This window comes from Anabrus simplex, chromosome 5 (assembly GCF_040414725.1).
Source record: "Anabrus simplex isolate iqAnaSimp1 chromosome 5, ASM4041472v1, whole genome shotgun sequence".
Classification (NCBI taxonomy): Eukaryota; Metazoa; Arthropoda; class Insecta; order Orthoptera; family Tettigoniidae; genus Anabrus; species Anabrus simplex.
Genome location: NC_090269.1, coordinates 449472666 through 449496957, shown reverse-complemented (window position 1 = coordinate 449496957; position 24292 = coordinate 449472666). Strand labels below are relative to the sequence as shown.

The 24292-nt window shown below is 39.3% G+C and overlaps 1 protein-coding gene across 3 annotated transcripts in view; it reads right to left on the bottom strand.

Annotated features, from left to right (window-relative positions):
* Positions 1 to 24292, bottom strand: part of LOC136875099 (zinc finger protein ZFP2) — a 101362-nt gene that overhangs the window by 15552 nt on the left and 61518 nt on the right. For 2 of the 3 annotated variants that reach the window (XM_067148826.2, XM_067148827.2), the window contains 2 exons: positions 23640 to 23770; positions 18507 to 18602 (listed from right to left, as the gene is read on the bottom strand). In XM_067148826.2, coding sequence (XP_067004927.2) covers positions 18507 to 18602; positions 23640 to 23705 — 162 coding nt within the window. In that variant the 5' untranslated portion in view covers positions 23706 to 23770. The remainder of the gene's footprint in view (positions 1 to 18506; positions 18603 to 23639; positions 23771 to 24292) is intronic. The other variant, XM_067148828.2, reaches the window with a different exon arrangement.

The window sequence follows — 24292 nt, the reverse complement described above, 5'->3', positions numbered from 1 at the left end:
AAGCTTAAATCATAACCATAGAAATATCCATCATTTCTTTCTGTAGATCACATTAAAATAAATAAATGAATAAATAAATAGATAGACAGATAGATAGATAGATAGATAGATAGATAGATAGATAGATCAATCAATCAATCAATCAATCAATCATAAAATCCATCAATCAACACTGATCAGCATTTAGAGCTGTAACACAGTAGGCAGATTATTTATCAATTGTTTATGCAGGAAACAAATTTGGAAATTTATAAAACAACACTTTTGGTAAATTATTTCTATCACTATTTCCCCTTCTGATAAATGACCATTTGCCAATATTTGTGAGTTGAATTTTAAATTATTTTCATGTTTTGATCTTTCCTGCTCTTAAAGAACACTGACTTCAATGTATTCATCGACTAATGTCATTCCAAGTGATCTCTCCTATGACAACTCACAACATACCACTTAGTCGTGCAGCTTGTCTCCCTTCTCCAAGTCTTCACAGCCCAAACATTGCAACATCTCTGCAACACAAATCTATTGTCAGAAATCACCCACAAGAAATGGAGCTGCGTTCTGTGGATTATTTCCTGTTCTTTAATCAAATAATCCTGGTGATGGTCCCATACTCTAATTGTGGCCTTGCTGGAGATATAAATACCCCCTCCTTTACAACACCTATATAACCTCACATAACCATTACAGGATCAAATAGCTTTACCTACTCTGATGCTCTTAATTATATTTTCTAGAAATATTGCCACTCCTTTAGTCACTAGTTTATCCAGCTGAATTGCATTTATTTTTGTCAGTATTCTCCCAAGATCTGCTCCATTAAAAGCCTTAAGTAGGTCTATCGTGATACAGTCCTTTGACCTCCTGAATCTAAAATATCTGCTATATCTTGCTTGAATTGTATAAGCTGAAGTACAGTAGAATAACACCTCCTAAAGCTGAACTACATTCTTCCGAACCAGTTAGTAATTTTGTAAATGTGTATATAATGTAATCATAAAGATTGCTTTCCAAGAGTATGCATGTAATGACAGTCAAGATTACTAGAATGTAATTATTGCCATTATGTTTAACACCTTTTATTTATACAACTCTTCATTTGTTTACTATACTTGCTTCATACAAACAGTAATCACAGATATGTACACTGGCTTCAGTATATCCCCAGAAGTCTTAACAAACACAGCAGCATTTCTAATTTAAGTTTTGTATCTTATTGTCATGGCTTTGCTGGCGATACCTAGTGTTTACAGTACATTATATCTTCTGGAATGTGCTAGAAAAATTGTTACTTTCAATGACTAGTCACAGTCTTATCCTTGGCTATGATAATAGTAAAGTGACCGAGGAATGAGTGATGTTGGTAGTGCCATTAGTTATGCAGCCAATTCCTGCTATAAATGGTGTGAAACTGTTGCTCATAGGGTTGGTTGTTCCATGCATTTCAGACGGTTTGGCAGAGTGATATGCAATAGCAAGTTCTGGCTCAGTGAAGAAAGCAACGGGAAACTACCTCACTCCTCATTTCCTCAGTATTCCTCTTCAGTGATGCCTACGCCATATATGACAACTAATGGTGGCGCTGATGATGATACAGCCAGCCTTCAGACTTGGGAATGAACATACATCTTATTGTCAATGTCCATGTGGATATGGGTGAAACTGTCATCTGTGTTAGGTACTGCAGAAGGACTTGACAATAACACTTCTCCTGTGCCTTCTCACTGATGGGTGCGATGCCCTTTTGCTCATGAACGGTGTCTTTTTTACGTGATACAGGAGTTCGATGACCTTCAACTGAGTGTACATAATATGTGCTCCATAGCTTTGTCAGTCTGTCGACATTGAACGCGGTACGATGCAGTATAGTGGCATCCTTCAGTCACAGAGTACGACTGCGAATTCCCGCTGCCTTTATCCCAATTCGCACTTCAGCAACTATCCCATCATCAGTCTGCAGGCGAGATCCTAGTTACCTCAACGGTTAGAATGAGTCTAAATATCCAGCCTTCTTTTTGTTCATTCTAAGGTCGTAGTGTGAGAAACTGAGAAGCTCCCCGAGATGCTCACAGCGGTACATACACAATCTGTGGTGTTCATATACAGCCTGATTCAGCAGCCCGTTCCAATATCGTCTGCTGCAGTGTGCACGTGGTTATACGAGTCCTATTCTGTATGGTACTAATGTTGCACACGATTCTAAATCCATTCGCCATAAAATCATGTATCAACGACCTTTTACCACGTAACTATATTAATGTGTCGTGCCTCGTGACCGGGAGTAACGAAGAGCGGAATCAAAGCATAAAACTAGGTAACAGTGCGGTAATCTCGTCGTACTACCAGCGTATTACAGCAGTGTAACGTAATGGATGCGGTTAGGCGCTCGCCAACCAAGCGACGGATTGTGCCAGCGGCAGTTCGAATCCTGCATCGGTAAGATGTTTGAATACAAGCCACGTCTGCCATATTCAAACAGTAGAATGGCGCTGTTATTCGGCATGTTTCTCACAGAGGAATACGTTGACATGCAGCCAGACAAAACGCGTACGATGGAGTGTGTCTGTACCAGAAACGGTATCCCAACAGGCAACACCCGGCTCCTAAGACATCCAGCCGTGTTGAAAGACGCCTGAGGACAACAACTGTGATTTATAGGCCCGTTACATCGAGTGAAATATAACAGGCCGCTCATAATAATCCATACATCAGTAGAAGGGCGACTGCACGACAGGTGAACACCAGCCAGCCATCCGTCTGGCGAACACTGCATGAACATAAATTTCATCCACACCATTTTGAGCTAAAACAAGGGCTCCACGAGCGGGATTTCGAAGCTCGAATGAAGTTCTGTCAGTGGCTTTACGCTGGCTGGACCATGATGCAGCATTCGTATCGCATATCGTGTTCTCGGACGAATCGCGCTTCCACAATAATGGAAACGTCAATGGCAGTAACATGCACTATGGGAGTTGGGACAATCCTCACTGGGTGCGACAGCAGGATGGGGAGTGAATCTCGGGGGATGGCCTGATTTGAACTTATTTCTTTGAGAGCCTGCGCTACCTGCTACAGGAGTGCCCTTGCACAATCGTTTGACGACGGGTTGCAGCAAGATGGAGCTCGACTTTGCCCGTTCGTAATAATCTGAACGAGGAACTGTCAGGGAAATGGATAGGACGAGGAGGCCCTCCTTCTTGGCCCGCCAGATCACCAGATTTAACGCAGTAAGACTTCTTCTTGTGCGGACATTTGAAAAATGTATTTTACACTTAAGCGCCGGAAAACCCCGACCAGCTGCGGCAACTCATTACGGACGCCTGCCGAGCAATTACACCTGGAATGCTTCAGCGCGCAAGACGTTCTTTTGGACATCGGGCCCGAATGTGCATAAACCAAAACGGTCATCACATCGAGCATTTGATCCGGCAAAACACTGTCAGGGCTGTTGTGTTCCTATTATATCCGGTCTGTATGTGTCCGGCCTCCTAACTAATCGGCCCTTCTTTGGACCGCAAACTCATTCATTCACGCACAATTTGCAAGAAAGCGAGTATTGAACTTACATTGCGTGCGGTGCGTATTCAACAAATATTTCATAAATGTTTCATCTCCCACCTGCATAGGAAACAAGCAGAGATGAGTACCCATCCCAATTTATTGCGCACAATGTGCATAGAGGATCACAATTAGACGTGTAATGCGCTCTGCAAAAGTGTTAGTCCTTGATAAACTCACTAATCGAACAGGACCTCGAGGAACACTCACATACCTACACACAGAGTTCATGAAATACTTTGTTTTTACACATCTTGAAGTGAACAGCCAATCTCGTAACTACGTGCCCGTTTTCATTCATTTCCGATCCATCATGGCCTCCGTTGAGTAGAAGTCTTCCCAAATATCCCTCTGGTTGTCTCTTAGTTTATGCAACAGATTATCATATGCTGCGCCTCCTGGTAAAACAAGATTGTATCTCAGGTCCTCAATCAGGAAAGTTTCTCGCGCAAGCTCATATACAAGTCGAGATCACGTAGTCTTTGATACACTCAGGATTCGCTTCAGGTATCTGGATATTATCTTTTACAGATATTCTAATTGGTTCACACTCAGAAATTCCACTGTGATCTCAAACCCACAGGCTAACACTGGTAGCACTTTTACTCAGAAAAGCACCATGGCTGTATCTACTGCAATTTGTGCGATGTTGTCAATGTCATTCATCGCTTTCAGAGCTGCAATCATTCTAGCTTTTATATGGATCCTGAAACTGCTGCATGTGGTCTGCAAGGTTACACCCAGGTATCTCAAACTGTTAACTCTGGGAAGGCGGACTTTAGTACACGATATGTGCTCGCTTTCCTTTAGTTTACCTCCTTTCCTGAATACGACTAGTTCAGTCTTCTCCGCATTTATTTTCATTTCATTCCTATTCGCCCAGTCCGCTAGAAAGTTCATAGCACGTTGTAGTTCTGTTATGTCTTCAGCCACAATTGCCATGTCATCATTTCTGCGTCGGTCTTTTCCTTTATCTCTGACACTACATCGGAGGTGAATACAGGGCAGAGTGGATCACCTTGAAGGACTCCTACAGTCTGTGGCATCCAGTCTGACGACTCAATGCAGTCGTCCACCTGTATATAACTCTCAGCCAGCAGGTTCGATATGAGTGTTGTGACATTGGATGCTCCGAATAAATTTCCCAGCTTATTTATGAGTAACCTTCTGCTTACCCATTCAAATGCCTTGGAGTATTCAATGAATGCCACAAATAATTTGCTTCGTGGCATTTCTACAGTAAGAAGAATGTGATTCACTAAATTCTCCAGTGACATCGCTGTAGATTTTTCCCTTTTTACCCAAATCGCTCCCCTGGTAACAGTGGATCCAATTTCTTCATCACACCCTTCGTTAAGACCCTCGTCAGGAGTTTCCAACCTGTTTGTTCGATTGCGATCCCTCTGTAGGCATTCGGGTCATCCGCGTCACCTTTCCCCTTATACAGCATTCCGATTGTTGCCTTCCTCCAATCTGTTGGGACCCTTCCAGTTTCGAGGCATTTGTTCAATAAGGCACTCCACACCGGTAACACTGCCTCTTTTAGCTGCTCATTTCTGACTCTATCTGGTCCTGGTGTTCTATTGCTTCTTCCTTCGTTGATGGCCAGAACGATTTCATCTTCCGTTATGACCTCCGATAGTTCTCTGTGTTCTGCACACCTGAGTGTTGGTCTAGTGTCTCTCTAAGCAATTGTTTTGTTGAGATGTGATTTCCATGTTTCCATGTCGATATTAGAATGCATTTTGCTCATTTTCGGCCGTAGATCCTTGTATGGGTGCAATTTAACTTCCTCTATGATCCTTTTCTGTTGTTCCTCTACGTACTGAATCTTTTTCCTCTTCAGGAGCTCTTGGTGCTGAGCTCTCTGTTGTCGGTACTCTGCCAGGTTTTCCATGTTCTTTCTTTCTCTTGCTCTGATCAATTTTCCGAAGGAGCTTCATGCCTCATAACATCGCTTGTCGAACCAAGGTTTTGATTTTCTTGTCCCCAGGCTTAGAGGAGCCGATTCTTCATAGCAATTTGCTATCCACTGCACTGCGGAATCCATTTAACCTTCATCTATCATTTTCTTCACCTGGTCGATCTGGCTTCTCTTTGCTTCCTGATTGTGACTCCTTTTCTTGGGTCACCTGCTTCTTCTTTCTTCGTGATGATGTTTGTGCCCACTTGTAACTGCGGTGCCAGCTTTGTTGTTCCCGATGTCATGAGTCCCCTTAAAAGTATTACATCTATTGTGCTGCACCATTTGCTCGAACATATGCCCATTGCTCTTTCTTGTTTAACAGCACGAATCCACTGTGTCTCAGGTAGTCCATAACTTCTTCAGTTTTACAGCTGTGTTTAACCACTGGACAGTTCACGTCACCGGCAATTAACACCTTTCCTTCTTCATTTTCCACATTCAACGCATTTCCAAGCGTATCAACTATGTCTATTGCAGTGCGTTCAGGGCTGAAGTATACTGCCATCACTAAAATTTTCGTTTGTAAAATAAATCCCAACAGTTGTTTACATGGGGTTAGACGAGGTTTGACGAGTACTGATACCCTTTCTCATGGCCATCCCATTTCCTTGAGTCGATTGGCGTACACATGATAGTTGTATATTCATTACTGAGTCCTCCCTGTTAGTACACATATGGCAAATTCCTCCAATATGTTACTTGAAGTGCACCTCTCAGTGCTTCTAACCCTGTCATTGCTGTGTACTACGAAAATGCCGGCATACTACACGGGCGGGCCAATGCACTCGTTCTAGGTCTTTGTACGGAATTCCAGTTTTAAATGCTGTGCCCGTTGGCCTCTCGCTAACTGAATCACAGAACACCTTGCCGTTTTCCTTGATATATTCGCATATGACTTCCTTGGTTGTATTTGGTTCCAGTCTCCCTACACATAACAATGCGTTTGACTCTGCTGCCCTTATCTTGCTATCGCCTTTTCTCGCTCCTATTATTGATCTGCTTCGTTGGGTGGTTGCGTCAGGAACACTCCCAGTTTTCCTCTCTCCTCTTCCACTCGTATATAGAACAGTTACTCTCATTTTCTCCGCGTTCTCGTTCTTGCATTACTTCCCTCCCTTCTTTGTTCGTGACGAATCCTCTTGATTCATTGACCGTTAGTTTCTGGTTGTCGCTTGGAATGTCTTCCTTGCCATGCATCGCCTCTTTCAATGGTGTAAGCTGTTTGTTATCGTTGCTGGTTGTGTGTTGTTCCTCTTCCTTGCTCTGAGGTGCTTCATTTTTATATTCTCTTTTTATATATTAATTTTTTATTTATTATCTTTAATTTATTTATCTGGGTTTGTTAGTGTTTGTTGGGGAAAATCATATCGTTTACTATTGTAACTTGAAGGTGAAGCGAGCCGCATCACGGCTCTTACAATTCATATACGTAGACAAAGGGACCAATTAATATGTAAATAATTGTATCAAGCACTCTTTTTATTCCTGTGTAGTCCGACTCGCTGGCTGAACGGTCAGCGTACTGGCCTTCGCTTCAGAGTGTCCCGGGTTCGATTCCTGGCCGGGTCGGGGATTTTAACCTTAATTGGTTAATTCCATTGGCACGGGGGCTGGGTGTATGTGTTGTCTTCATCATCCATTTCATCCTCATCATGACGCGCAGGTCGCCTACGGCCGTCAAATAGAAAGACTTGCACCTGGCGAAACCGAATCCGTTCTGGGATATCCCGGCACTAAAAGCCATACGCCATTTCATTCATTTCATTCCTGTGTAATTTAAGAGGTTGTTTTTTTGGTTTTACAAGTGCTTGATGTGTTCGTTATTAATTATGAGGGAGCATGATTCATTCATGTTAGAAGTCCTCCGTATGTGTTTGCCTGACTTAGGTCAGTTTCTCGTTATAAAAGTATCCAGAGGTAGAAGGTTGCCAGTGGATTTCAATATTGTGGAACAAGATTAATGTCCGATTGTTTTGAACGTAAATATCAATGATTATGTGTGCGGCGAAGTTTCCTCAATAGACAGCAATAGTAATAATAATCATTAGAAGTATCGGGGTGATAAATGGACACGGTTTATGTCTAAATGAACGTTTAATAATAATACTTCGTGAATAAGGCAAAGGATTGATTTATAGAATGATTCAGAGTAAATTAAACGTGGGGCACGTGAACCCTTTAATTCGGGCAGCAATACTGATTTTAATCTTAAAAAATGATTTAATGATTCTGGACTCAATACTATTCTTAATAATATGTTTAAAACCGATAGAGGTATTTGTATTTGGTAGTCACACTATGTTGAAGGCCCAGAACGCGTTAAGCCCATTTCTCATTTTGGAATTCTTGCGGGACAAAAATCCAGCATGAGATAAAATTCAGTCGTACTGATGTTGGTGAAAAAATAGGTGAATCCCGAGGCCTACGTTGATGTTATACGCCGAGTGGCAAAGGAATCCACGGAAGAATGATTACTTAATAAATGATTTGAAGAGTTCCAGTGGAATAAATGTACTTCAAATGAGACATACATACATATATAATAATTATGGACCATTATGCCTTTCAGCGTTCAGTCTGCAAGCCTGTGTGAGTTTCCTAAACGTCACCACAATCCTCTATTTGCAACTAATGCTGTTGCCTCATTTAGTTCTGTTCCTCTTATCTTTAAATCGTTAGAAACTGAGTCTAACCATCGTCGTCTCGGTCTACCTCTACTCATCTTACCGTCCATTATTCTCCTAGGTACATAATCTACTCCATTCGCTCACATGAGCCCATTCATTCCTAACTTAGTTTTTATCTCCCCGTTCAGAGCACCCTCCTGCCATTGTTCCCAACTGTTTGTACCACCAATCATTCTCGCTAGTCATGTCTGTTACTTCTAACTTTTTAATAAGACATTCAGAGTCAACCCAGCTTTCGCTCCCGTAAAGCAAAGTTGGTCTGAAAACAAACTGATGTAAAGATAGTTTTGTCCAGGAGCTGCCTTCCTTCTTACAGAATACTGTTGATCGCAACTGCAAGCTCACTGCATTAGCTTTAATACAATTTGATTCAATCTGACTTACTATATTACCATCCTGCGAGAACACACAACCTGAATACTTAAAATTCTCTACCTGATCCAGATTTGTATCACCAATCCGACATTCAGTTCTGTTGAATTCCTTACCTACTTACATCAATTTAGTCTTCGAGAGACTAATTTTCATACTATACTCACTGCACCTATTTTTAAGTTCCAAGATATTAGACTGCAGGCTTACGGCACAATCTGCCATTAAGACCAAGTCTTCAGCATAGGCCAGACTGCTTACTGCATTTCCACCTAACTGAATCCCACCCTGCCATTTTATACCTTTCAGTAGATGATGCATGTAAACTATGAACAGCAAAGGTAAAAGATTACAGCCTTGTCTACCCCCTGTAAGTACCCTGAACCAAGAACTCATTCTACAATCAATTCTCACTGCAGTCCAATTGTCAACACAAATGCCTTTAGCTGATTTCAGTAATCTACCCTTAATTCCATAGTCCCCCAGTATGGTGAACATCTTTTCCCTGGGTACCCTGTCATATGCTTTCTCTAGATCTATGAAACATAAAAACAACTGTCTATTCCTCTCGTAACATTTTTCAGTTACCTGGCGCATACAGGAAATATGATACTGACAGTTCATCTGTGATCTGAAACCACACTGGTTTTCATCCAACTTCCTCTAAACCAATGATCACACCCTCCCTTCCAAGATACCAGTGAATACCTTGCCTGGTATACTATTCAATGAGATATCTCGATAATTGTTGCAATCCTTCCTGTTCCCTTGCTTGTAGATAGTTGCAGTTACTGCTTTTGTCCAATCTGAAGGTATCTTATGAACACTCCGTGCTAATCTTACTACTCTATGAAGCCATTTCATCCCTGCCTTCCCGCTATACTTCACCATTTCAGGTCTAATTTCATCTATTCCTGCTGCTTTATGACAATGGAGTTTACTTACCATCCTCTCCACTTCCTCAAGTGAAATTTCACCAACAAAATTTTCTTTCTCCCCATGAACTTGGTTGTTCACGACACCACCATGAAGATTTCCTTTTATATTGGGCAGATTTTCAAAGTATTCCCTCCACCTGTCCAGTGATTCCCTGGGATCTGTTGTGAGTTCACATGAATTACTTAAAACACTGTTCATTTCCCTTTTCCCTCCCTTCCTAAGATTATTTTTGTCCAGAAAGGTTTCCCTGCTGCTTGACCTAGCCTTTCCAGGTTATTACCAAAATCTTCCCATGAATTCTGTTTGGATAAAACAACTATTCGTTTTGCTCTGTTTCATTCATTTACATACAATTCCCTGTCAAATGAGAAGGAAGGAATAATTTAGCACTCACAGGGACTGGATGGAGATTTCTGGCTGCAAAATGCCATGGGATTTGAGATATGCCTTGGGATATCATGGTGTCCCGTAAATTAATAACAGTACGAAATGAAGTAAGGTTGCGGATCAATTACTGTTACTGTGTCCGGACCGATGTGAAATAGGAACATGGTTGTTCATATGGGAGTTAAATGTGTGACTAAATTCTAAAGATTAAATATTAAAATTTAATAATAACAATAATAATAATATTGCAAGTAAATCATGAACTAACTGATCGCTTAGTGCCAAACAGGATCGGAACCATGCAGGTTGTAGATTAATTGTAATAATAGTTAACTGCTGTGAAACAATTGTAATGATTTATTATAATAATTTGAAGAAGCATACGAAGAAAAACTTACGCTATAATTTCTGAGAATAACAATAATGGTGAGAAATGAAAACAAAGTACTAAATCAATGATGATTACGGGTTAAGATAATGATGATCTCGAATGATAATAATATAATTTAATTTTTATTATGGAGTAATTCAGATGATATGTTGACAGTGAATAGGGATGTAATAATGATGTAATAAGGTCAATATGCTGTAAATAGTAAGCTAAGTGTATGATGGCATGTCCCTGGATCTGGATGTTTAGGTTAGTGTCCCTGTATCGTTCTCCTTCTGTTAACAGTAGCGTATCTTCAGTCGGAACCCGGGATGATATTGTAAAATCCCGGGCTGGTCTCATCTCAGGAAAGGTGCTTGGGTTCACCTTTCCAACAGCTAAGGGTCTCAACCACATTATTTGTGGTATTATCATGAGGGTCCTGGTTTCAACCCTCGGCAATCAACGTTTCAACCACCCAAGGGGAAAGGTGGTCTACAGTGTCAAATTTATCTCTGTAATATTTCAGGAATGACTGGCCAAAACAACAGACAAATAAGGATATACAGTGTCAAAATTATTTATGTAAATATCCAGGAATGATTTGCCAAATAGGAGGCAAATAAGGATTAACAAATTTTGTGTGTGTTCCAATTTATCTTAAAATAAAATGCTCCTTAAGCATTTGCAAGAAAACAGTTCCAAGTTCTTGTTCTTGTAGAATAGTAGAACCTGGATGACTGTTTAAATATCCGTCCAACTTTTCCAAGGAGGGAGCCTCCCAAACATTCCTTTGTGATCTGCGTTAGTTTAATTATCAGTTTTTTCCTATGACGAGCCTTAAAGTTAATAATTTACCTGCCCCATTCAACCCTGCAGTACTAATTTCTTGACGCCTGCATTTAAATTGGAGATTCCGTATCTTTATTGTTGGTTTTTATTTTTTATGTGTTTGATAGCGGCATATCACGAACCGTAACACCACTGAGATTAATGCAGTTTGGGACTCAGGCTTGGACAGGTACAATAGGAAAATATACCAGTATGTGAACATCAACCACAACATTTACAACTTACAATGTATACTCTGGCAAGATAGGCCACAATAGCGAATCAAAACGTATGGTCTCCTGACCGTAACCTACAGAATAGCATTCTTCACCATAAGATGTCACAAACAAATCCAACAAAGAATGCACAGGCTTCCTTCTGGAAGCAAACATCATAAATTCAAGACTTCTATGTAGTCAACTATATTTCCTACATGGGTGAATTGAAGGAAGCAATCAACATTTGTGAAGAACTAAAAAACCTACTCAATCGTAGAGGCTTCAACTTATGGAAGTGGAACTCTAATGGCCCAGTCTAACTGAATTCAATTCCAGCTCATCACAGACATACGCAACCAAATTAACTCATAGATGTGAAGCATGCTAATGTAGCATGGTTTCTTAGATGATGTTACCGATGTCTCAAAGAATAGGTATCTGACTGTTCCGTCTATCTATGTATTTCCACTTTCTGTCGATAGAGGGCATCCCCCTCTGTTGCGAGCATGAAGGATTATTTCTCGGCAAGACCTTTGAATATCTTCTCCTAGAAGTGAATATTTTTTTCTGATAGAAAGGACTAATTAAGACATGGAGCCCTCACACACAGAAGCAGCGTTTTAACATTTCAAATGGATGTTTTATAGGTTTAATACGATGCTAAACTACTGCATCATTTGCGTGCTTCGATGATTGATATTGCCGGTAATGTAACATTTTGAATTTGAATCATTTGTGTATGTTCATTCTTCCTTTCTTTTCTTTTTATTATGGCCGACCGAGACCCATCTTTGTACTCGGGGTGAGTATGACATGTGTGTGAGTTGTGGGAGTGATCGTAGCACGTCATAATCTAGATCTCTGTTTATTTTAATGAGCTTCTCGTTGTCGTGTGTCGGCCGGAAGAACTGTTCAGACCGTACGCAGCGTGACCGTGGGATCACAAACATCCTGTTGTCGTTTGACCTGGTAAGCTATATATCTACTGTTGACGTGAGACCTTATAGCTGGAATGTTGTATTGCACTCTACGAGGTGCCCTGACTTATTTATTCAGACCAAGTTGCAGAGATTATTTGCCTTAGAGGGCAATTGATTGGATGGTGGAATGAATGGGTAGATGGATGGGCTGAGTGTTAAGATGTCGTATCGATCTGTTAAAATAATATTTATTTGTTCTTTATCGCCCCTCATTTTCTTTTGGGAGTGAATCCTTTTGTTTCCTTATTGTGCGTCCGGGTCATTTTCGACCTGGATGTCGCCATGTTGATTTGTTTCTTTCATGGCTGCGCGCCGGTCCATGTTATTCTCGTTGATATGTTTTACATTCATTGCTCGGTAGAGCATTCTCTTTGCCTTTCGTGTTAATTTCCTTGGTCACGTTTTTCTCTGATTTAAATACATTATTATTTCATCTGCTCCTTGGTGTGTGGGATTTGAAATGTGTGGGAGGTATTGTTAAAAAAAGGGAATTAGTAAAAGATAAGGGACTCCCACGCTTGTGATTTAGTATTTTATCCTCGGTGAAGGAATGACTGAATAAAATTCGAGCAAAGAAAATTCACTTCGCAGATTTGACTAGCGAAGTCTCTGATTGTATTAGTGCCTACATCTCAAGAAGAACTATCCCAGGTGCATGTATGGAAGGATGAGGTCACGGTATCTTGGCACGATTGTCATTCGGACTAACGCCGAGTATGTATGTATTATCTTGTAATAATCACTGATTGTTTTTTAATTGATCCTTTGATTGACATTACATTTCAATCAACCCTTATTTATCTTTTCTTGGATTTTTACTCCTAGTTGCGTTTGTTACTAACTTGTTTTGCTTGAGGTGAATAACTTTTCCAGTTCAGGGTAATGTCTTTCGCCCTCCCTGACCGGGGTCCACGCCTAGTTTCCTCTTTTGATCCTCGTATTTAACTATGTGCGTACATTAGTTAGAGCGTGGGTGTGGCTCAGATGATGATAATAATAATAATGTTATTTGTTTTACGTCCCACTAACTACTCTTTTAAGGTCTTCAGAGACGCCGGGGTGCCACAATTTAGTCCCGCAGAAGTTCTTTTACGTGCCAGTAAATCTACCGACATGGGGCTGTCGTATCTGAGCACCTTCAAATACCACCGGACTGAGCCAGGATCGAAACTGCCAAGCATAGATGATGATGATAATGTATTAAAACATTAGGAATAATCTGGGCACCATTTCAGAATAAATTTAATTTCATATGTAATGTGAGAAAAGAACACACGAACATCATACAACCGCCTTGACAAAAACATTGCTCTATCAAGAAATGTATCCATCTTCAATTCATTAGGACTTGTAGGTCCACCTGACATACTATGGAAGCCTCTGGTAAAAGTGTTTATGTCAGATCTTTTAGCAATGAAGCTCGAGTGATGACAACAATGCAGTGTGAAAAATGCAATGTAGTAGTGCTTAAACGCTCTCCCTTCAATGTCACAGATTTACAGAACCCAGGACACGAAAGTTTCCAAGTATGAACTTGTGGCGTTATGTTCCATAAACTTTGTTTTCATTTTGCTTAAATTTGCACACTACCGTTAACTGAAACTCTTCATTAGTGATTGGTTTTAAATTTTAATATAACTCAGGCCTGTCATTTTCTCATTGGATATTTTATGGCACATCATTGGATATAAACATTGCAAATGGTTGAATCAGCATGCCATTAATCAAATGTTATGTGCCGTTCTCTATCACCACCGTTTTGAACCCTGGGAGTCAAGCTGTGAATCTCTCACCGACAAGATGCCAGCTGATTTAGCTCCATATATGATTGCCTATATTACATCTGAAAATAAGTTTGAACCACCCTAGAATGATTAACCAGTGCTTTTTGACCGTTTTTTAACTTAAAACCTAGTGGTGGTAGTTTTGACTATTTTGACCAAAATTGTTTATTTAATCTTCTGATGTGACCATTACCTTCTTCTTCTGTGTAAGCCTGTTGCAAGGCATTACTGGAATTCTTAACAGCAAGTTATGCGAAGGATTTCCTTTATGCATCATCGTCATCACGTTTGGTAAGTCAAATTCTGCATAAACCACTTCTTCCTCTGTGGGTCTTCAAGTTTACCGCTATGAAGAAGCTTCATTAATTGTGCTAAACAAACTGTCAGATCGGTGAGCGATATTATTGCTGCAATTCACATGGAAGTGCCATTCACCATGAAACCTTGTAATAAGCCTACTTCAAGATGCGTATATTTAGTGCCGGAAATAATTACTGTAACTAGTGTTAAATGCAACGTGTCGACTAAAGGCATCTCCAAATTAATTATATGAAATTTGTTATTGGGACCGAGTACTCCATGAATGCCATAAAAATTGGCACATGAATGTCTTATGTGGCAGAACAAAACTTATTTAAAAGAATTGGATACTGTTCATTTAAAATTCTCAGCAGTGCAATATTCAAACCTTAATATTTTTCTTGTGGAACTGAGTGGTCCCTTCATGAGGTTGACCACCTAGGAGTGTACATGATGTTATAAGTGAACTACCTTCCCTCTAGTTGTCTGCAAAAACTTGGATAACTGTAATTCAGTTCTGAAGAGGACACCAAAGTGAGTTTGTTTTTGTACATTTATTTGTTAATTCGCCTTGCATTTACTGTAAATTTTATTTCTTGATTTCATTTCTCTTGGGTTATTTATGGTCTGATTTCACCTCATTCCTTTCTTTGCCTGACACGCCTATTTTCATTATTGTGAGATGCTGCCTTGTTGCCTTATTGTCATATTGTTGGTGGTCACCACTGGATTTTATGACCTGCAACCTTGGTTATTATGTATGCTTGAGTTGGTGAATTTAAAGTGTCAAATTGATCATGGTTATGATTTTACTTAATTTTGGTGGATTTTAAGTAACAGTATTTAATGTTCTGATTCTGGTTAAAATAAGTTTGCTTCTGTTATTTTAAATTTCATTCCTTCATTCTTACTTTCACTTTGTATATCTATTTGATTTCTACTACCTTCTTTCCTCAGTTCACCCCTTGACTTACGGATACCCTTATGTATTCACTCAAGTTCCTTTCTCATAAAAATCAAGTATGGTATGTGATAAGGTTTGGTCTAAATGAATTATCATCCAAAGCAATGTAATTTAAAGGGGTAAAATAGACAGACAGCCATAACTAGCAAATGTAAGCATGAGCGGCCCCGTATATTGTGCACATGATATGAATCTAGCTTCTGTAAATATGAAGACTACTCATAATTCTACAACATTCAATAACAAAACTCGGAAGGTACTGAAATTGTAAAGATGTGTTAATTTCCATTTCTGTGGTTTAAAATGCATCTAGATTTCTCTCATCATGACTGATATCTAAATTATGTCTGCGGTGCCATTTTAACAAGTATGGTATCGAAGATATCTTCCTCTTAGTTTAAAATCTTTCTAGATGCTATTTATTTCAAATTCTAGAATTTTTTATTTCATATCCTTTACTTATCCAACCACTGTTATTATTACATTCAGTTTTGGTCTTGAAACTATGGCATATGTTGTTATTTCTGGTAATTGTTCTATTTCTCGTACTGAGTAAGATCCACTACTCTGTTGCATCATTTGACCTTCGTCCATTGCTTCCGTTCCTGTCTTGTGCTTTGTGGCATCCCTCAGAAGTTGTTGTGCTGGCAATTGACACTGATGCTTCCTGTGTTATGCCGTCACTTGTTTTGCTGTTGTGGTGTTCGATTGTTGGTACGCCACAAAATGAGTGGCACTATATGCCGTCCACAGACAAACCCTCTGACTTAGTGTCCAGACGACTAAATATGAACATAATCTTAAACAAATACACTGTGTAAGCATGGTCCTAAATAGTTGAATCAAGATGCCTTGGGTTGGCCGAATTCAAAGCATAATGTTCAAATAAATCTTCCAGAATGCAGAATGCCACTAATGCTTCTTACAACCATGCACAATGATCTATACATAACAAAAGTTTCCAGATTAAACAAAGTAGAAAGATTAGCTGCTTATTGTTTGCGACTTACCTCACATTGTTGTAAACAACCTATGGAGTGAAATTAAAGTCCACTCTTCGTATTGAATTTGAACTCTGCACGCAAATTTTCCATTAATATTGTGTAGGAAGCTATCAACTTATATTAAGACTGTAAACCCAATCACAGAAGAAGAAGGCAATCTTTGTGTTAGCAGAAGACTGAACAATGCCCAAATTCTAGTGGAGTCAAAACACCACATCTATCTGTATCCATACTATCATGTAACAAAGCTAATGTAAGTTAATGTTCATGGCAGAACACCTTCGACTACTTCATCCTGACACTCAACACTTATACACAACTCTGAGAGAATATTTTTGCATCTCATCAGCAAGAGGGATGGTAAAAAAGGCCACATTCATGCACGTCACAAGAGTTGCAAGTTGAACGCTGATACTTCTGAACAATTAATGTGAAATGCACGAAGGTTGCATGTAAACTAGATGTGCCCGTTCCTTAACATTGGGATAGACTATGCTGGGCCAATACTCATAAAAATTGGTGTCAGGTCGAACAAAACCACACTGCCTAGCTACCAAGGCTGTCTACATATACACGATACCTGATCTGACTACAACTGCATTTCTTACTGCACTTCGTCAACTTCATCGCATAGAAGTTGACCCCTGAACATTTACAATGATAACGACAAGAACTTCTTTGGAGCAGCTAAATAAATCGAGGCATTTCTGCATGAGGGGGAAAAAAAAGCTTCACTGCAACTGCAGGCATGGGACTGACATAGCATTTTATCCTTCCTGCAGCATCACACTTTAGTAGAATCTGGGAAACAGCTGTCAAAAGTCTGAAATATCACCTCACAAGTGTGATTGGTAATTATTACTTCACCTACAATAAACTGACAACTCTTACAACACATGTGTCCTCACAACGAAGTTAAACAATAACCCTTCTGACAATTCTTACCTAACTAAATCCCATTTCTTTACAAGCGAGCCAATTATTACACTCCCTGATCATGATTGTACTTCCAGTCCCATCAGCCAGGTGACTATATATTCAGCAGCTAACCCAGAGCTCCTGGAAGAGATGGGTAAATTCATATCTCAATAAACGGATAATTAAATACCCCAGAGCAGAATAGTCATACTGAAAGAAGAAAACATATGCCAGTGATCAAATATGCATCCTGATAGTGATGGATTAATTCATGTAATGAATATTCAGGTGAGTAATGTTGATCGTACAAGGCCTATTCACAAACAATGTCCCTTACGAAATATAAAACAGAAAGGCAAGATCTCTACTGAAGAGCTTTATGTTTGATTATTTATTATTGCAGTTTAAGTAATATTATGTCACAATAGCCTAGTAACACCACAGGCCACGTTAGGAAAGAAGAATGTTTTTCACTTAACACAAGATGGCTATAATTTGTGTAGTATATAAATGAACCCTCACATAAGCAAGCACATCATCTAAAACTTGTATCTACAAATCAATAATATCATCAATAAGATTACAAGGGTGTTTCATTTGAAAACAACTAGTAGAATATCTATTACAGCATCATTTCTCAATAGTAATAAAAGAATGTATTTTATAGCAAATTTGTGTTTGAAGATAGTTACACAGTCAAAAGTATTAGTAGCAATAATACCAGTTCCAAACTGATATGCATTAGAGGTCTTTGGAGCCAATCAATCTGCTACATGATACTTGGAACTACTTGAAGGAAATATGAAAATTAGGCAAGTAAACAATCAATGTCATAAAAAAAGTTTATTTTTCATAGTACTATCAATCATACATATTGAAGGGTCAACCATTGATATCTGGTTATTTTTTGCTATTTTGCTTTACGTCACACCAACACAGATAGGTCTTACAGTGACGATGGGACAGGAAAGGCCAACAAATGGGAAGGAAGCGGCCATGTCCTAAATTAAGGTACAGCCCCAGCATTTGCCTGGTGTGAAAATGGGAAAACATGGAAAACCATTTTCAGGGCTGCCGACAGTGGGATCCGAACCCACTATCTCCAGGATGCAAGCTCACAGCTGAGCACTCCTAACCGCACGCCCAACTCGCCCGGTTTGATATCTGTTGAGCCACTTCCTAACCATTTTCAATACTTGACAATGGCTTATCAAATTATGTACATTACCTCAAATGAGTTTTCCTCTGTTGGCCCCAGCTCAGTTAACTCTGACTTGACTTCTTTCTTCAGAGTTATCATTTCTGATACATGTTCAATATGTTTCTGTGAAAAAGAAGATACCGGTATATTAGGTATGCACGTAACACAGTTCTAAAAATACAGTCAACAACAAATGAGCATGGTAATATATTATCTGCCAGTTTTAGAGTTACTTTCAAAAATTCACTAATATTTACGGAAGACTTCTACCAGTAGACGATTCTTAAAAACCAGAGGCAGTATTGAGAATGGTGTTACTATCTTTGTTCACACCTAATGTCAAGGAAAGGATGAGAATGTTATCCAAATATAAACTGGGAAAAGTTTTCTAGGCATACCAGAAGATATACTGCATCCTACCAGAGATGGAATTGGAGCTATCTTTCACATAATTTTGGAAGTAAGCAGCCACAGACATAAACACTAAATCATATGAACTGTTTTCATGTGTCCAATGATATCAAAATAAAGTTAGTTTGTTTGAACCACTTACAAGTGTTAAAACTATTCTACATCTTTTGACATATACTGAGATATATAAATACTACATTCTCAGCATAGAGTTTGTTTACAAACAGATTAAAACACCTTGAAATATCTGAAGCACATATTCTACTCAGTTTTGCCAAGCTCAAAAGTGCTACATACTGCCTTCAGACAGTACCGTTTCAATCAACATCCTTCAATGCTTCCATGTATAAAAATTTAAAAACAAACATGAAAGAAGCAGGTTTATAAAGTCATATTCCAGAAAAAGATGTGATGTGAGCCACACTCAAGGCAACTGTAAATTAAATGTTTCACGACTACAAGGATGTTACATAGAGTTCTGTGAAGAACTGTGGGGATGAGAACACCCTCAGTGCTGAGCCAGGAGTGTTGGCAAGTAATCTGCTGTTTCAGAGCCTCGTTCATGATCTACTAGGAGACCTTTAACTTTCTCACCTGGTGTCATAAAACCTAGTCAACACTAAAGGGACTGTGATCAAAAGCTTACATTCTAATATAATTTAAATTACTACGCATTCAGTATAGAACAGAATGAACAGCAGCCAAACTAAAGAGAGGAAGAAGAAAGCGATGCACAAAGAAGAGAGGAGAATAATGAAAAAGAGCAAAGAAAAGAGAACTTTAATTTGCCTAAGTCATCAAAGACCCAGAACACACTAAGAAGAGGCAGATTAGAAATAATTTTCTCAGATATGACTCTAGAGCCTTTAGACATGGATATTCATACAATGAAGAGTGTGACCTGTATTGGAGGGTAAATTGATCTAATCGCAATTCTGCCTTTTCAAAGAATTCAAAGTCCAAGCAAGATACTTGTTTTGGGAGAACTCACATTGCACATTTGGAGCTATTTAATCTCTCATATGTTATACATGAACCTGCCCTTTCCTTAACACAGATTGCAGATGCAAGGGTAATCCAGAGTAATCACACCTGCACTGAAGTTCTGTTTAGCAGACTGTACTATCCAGTCTCAAAAAAATTGACCGAAGTTTTGTGATTTAACTTCTACGTCACTAATAAAGGTAGGAGAAATTTCTTTTAAGATGTGGTGCTAAAAGTGGTGTGATAGTAGTGATGGCGATTACGGTCTTAAGAAACATGGGCCACCATCCTCTATTATAATCAAGGGGGAAAGAAAAGAAGATGTGCAACCCCTAAACCAAAGAACTGGCAAAGTAACATTGATATTGACAATAAAAATTAGACTAATCCAATCCATCTTAACACTCTCACTATCAGTAACTATTAGGGATTGGGCAAGTTGACCATGTGGTTATGGGTGTGCAGCTGTGAGATCGCATCCGGGAAATAGTGGGTTCGAACCCCACTGTTGGCAGTCCTGAGATGGTTTTCTATGGTCTCCCATTTTCATGCCAGGCAAATGCTGGGGCTGTACCTTAATTAAGGCCACAGTTGATTCCTTCCCATTCCTAGGCCTTTCCTGTCCCACTGTTGCCATAAGACCTCTGTTGGTGTGATGTAAAGCAAATAGAAAAAATCTACTAGGGGTCACATCTGTAACATCCGGACATGTCCGGATTACTAGAAGTGTTTGGACACACCATGGATAGAGCACTGCACATTTACAACATTTACACATATGTAAAACCATCGAATATCATTTAACTGGTGGGAAACTGGGAAACCTTGGGAAAACATCTTCAGGGCTTTTGACAGTGGGATTCAAAAGCACTATCACCTGAATGCAAACTCAAAGGAATACGACCCGAACTGCACGGCCAACTAGGTCAGTTTTTCCACTTAAAAGAACTAAAACAGAGTTTAAAAAAAGCTGATCAGACATTCAAGACAAAATAGGCACTGTGGGGAAAAGTAGCAGTACACCTCAGGCATAGATTCAGTTCATGAAGGACCAAATCTAAATTGTGCTGGAAGAATTCAACATTTCAAATACACATTTTCCACACAGTTTGATGAGCTGACATCCTGTCTTCACTTATTTTTTAGCATGTTCAAAGTCTTCAGTGGAGAGATGGCGTGGAATGATATTCGTAGATGAATAACTTGGAGTAGTGTTATTAAATGTAAGAGAGATCACAATATGAAGGTGAATGTGGAATTCAAGGAAAAACTGCATCAAATATCTGAGGCATCTAGTATCAAAACCGGCCAAGTCACTCAAGGCATATTTTTCAATATGGACGAAAAACCTGTAGAGACAAAGCAATGATGGTCAGAAAGGATTCTTTTTCACAGTTATATCCTTAATGGTTTAATATTTAAGTTCCGCTGTTTTGAGAAATCTAACTCATAACAAACCCATCTTTTTTGTTAATTTAAATTTTGACTTGGCCGTTTTTGTTGCAATTTTGTACAATTTCACAAGGTATGAAAGTAAATTTTTCAGTTCACCACTTGGAACAATATCCTCGTTACAGCACACAATAATGACGAAATACGAGCACACCGGAAATAGGATTGCTTTGGCGCCAATGACGGCAAGAAGCCAGCAAATACGTAAATCAGTGTTGCAAACGAACAAAAAACAAAATATTATGACTTCAAAGAATATACACTACAAGGAACGATTTTGCCTACTGATATGATCACATTGTTGCTTAATGTAACAACACAAGCTTCCAGACAATAATGCTGCATCATAAAGATTGTCGCTCGTTCCTTGACTTGGCCGGTTTTGAATTCACTGCCTGCATGACTTGGCCGATTCTGTTGCACGACAGAGAATTCAGTGCTCTATAACATGAAGATATGGACGATTTTAAAGCATATTCTTGTTTCACCTGATAGTGCTATACTTCTACTTCAAATTTATAACCTTAAATCATTTTCGCAAATTTTGTGACTTGGCCGGTTTTGATACTAGACGCCTCATCTGTTCATAGAAAGAGGATTTAGGGATTGGAGTAATTTAGCAAGCATAATATTCAATCTTTTCCAAATTAACTCAAATTGCTTATGAAAAAACCTCAGTAATCAACATACCGGGCGAGTTGGCCGTGCGCGTAGAGGCGCGCGACTGTGAGCTTGCATCCGGGAGATAGTAGGTTCGAATCCCACTATCGGCAGCCCTGAAAATGGTTTTCCGTGGTTTCCCATTTTCACACCAGGCAAATGCTGGGGCTGTACCTTAATTAAGGCCACGGCCGCTTCCTTCCAACTCCTAGGCCTTTCCTATCCCATCGCCGCTATAAGGCCTATCTGTGTCGGCACGACGTAAAGCCCCTAGCAAAAAAAAAAAGTAATCAACATACAGGAAATCTGAAACCTGGGTGATTGCTTTAAGTGCAGATCATTGGTGATTGATTGATTGGAAAGTAGTTAAAAGGTACAGGTCTTCTGAAATTCAGTGTATCATTTAGAAAAACTCTGCATATGTATGAAGGAAAAAGTTGTTTCTGATATTGGCACACATTTCTCTAACATAATTTTAATATTTGTACGAGAGGTGGCAGAATGATGTGCAGGCATACAGTATAACTACAGACATATGCTGTGATAATTCAGCTTCTTCAGATGCCTCTAGACGGAACCCTACTCACACTTGCCAACATATTAGCATGTCATGAACCTACCCTCTGAGCTATCACAAGAAGGGGCACCGAACTGAAAGCCATACAAGCAGATCACAATGTACCGTGTTTAGAGTAGCGACAGACAGAGCAATGAAAGATGATGAAAATATCTCACTTCTCCAAAATCTTTGACTGCATCTCTGCCTTCAATATAGTGTTTGCTTTAGGCATGCTATACTGTGACAATCTTTTTCTATGTGCTTACCCAACATTAGTAACATTGCAAAGCAGCTTAAATGATGAAAATCTTACCTGGAATTTCTTTTGGAGGAAGAATATGTTCACTACGATAGCCAGGGACCTACCTGCCAAAATCTAATTAAATCTAGCACCCACCATTTTCCATCATTTCAGCAGCTAGTAGCATTGCAATTGGCTGACATGAAAAGAAATGATGTCAATCTCACAAAGATACAATTAGCAAACTATGCAGAATAAACACATAACCACACACCTTTCTGAAAGACATATCAATAACCAAAAAGCATAATGAATAAACAAGAGACAGTCAATCAATGGGTACTTAGCACATGAAAGGCACTGAAGCCTCGATCTTGAGACACTGCCTTCATGACTTCGTCACTAGCTGGAATTAACAAAGGCTCCTTCACTATCAAGCACAAAATATTAATGCAAGTTTTTACCACAATCAAACATAGAATGCACTGCTGTTTCCCTAGTAAATGCTAGAGCCCAATTGGTGACTTTGTGGCCCTAACCTGGGGGCTTATGCCACCAGAACCTTTTTGCATGCCCCATGAACAATGATTTTGTTACTGGCCAGGCCCAAATATTTACATCAATACTGTTGTTTGTGGTTCTTAAGAGTTGGCAGCCTTGTGCACAGTGCTGTCATGTAATTCCAGATAAAAAATATAACAGAGACATGCCACGCCTAAATGCCCATGCTGCAAGTGGTGACTGCCGGTGTAAATATTGGGTAAGCACATAGTAAATTTTGCCCCTGCTAAATTTATTCAGCTACTAAGGGTTAAAATCTGATCTTTATAAGGTTATCTGGAATGAGACTCACAAGTGAGGCATTTCCTGTTCGTTCAAGCCAGGCTGATTCCTCTTTGATCTTTATTTCCAGGTCCATTTCACACTGCAAGTGAAGAAGTTAGCATGTACTGGGATTCGTTGATTACTTCCAATGACCTCACACTGGAAAACAGGCCAGAAAAATATATTATCATTTTTGTCATTATTTTCTAGGTTATTTGTCAACAGACTAAGCAACAAGGCTGTAATTTTACATTTTCAATATCATTATCATAGCCAAGGGCCCCTGTTTTACATGATAGCTGATATTACAATCGTAGCTATATGACATAGAGTTTTACATAAAACCAAAAGCACAGCAAGATGACTTTTCAATTTAAAAATTCATGGTAAATTGAATGCGACTGGACTACACAAAATGTCTTGAAAATTCAGTGACTATGCCATCTGTTTCTCACTCTGATCACCCGGGTATCTTCCTACCATTCTTATCCTCTATGCTTCCCTTCAAAATTAACTGAACAATTCCCAGTTCCTTGAGATTTATTCTATCAAACTTTTCTTTCTTAGAATCAATTTCTCACAAACTGTTCTCCTCTCATGAAGCTGAGACATGTTCTACCAATCTGGTCTTCAACACCGCATTTCAAAAGGTTCAACTCTGTTTCCCTCAGCACCAGTTAT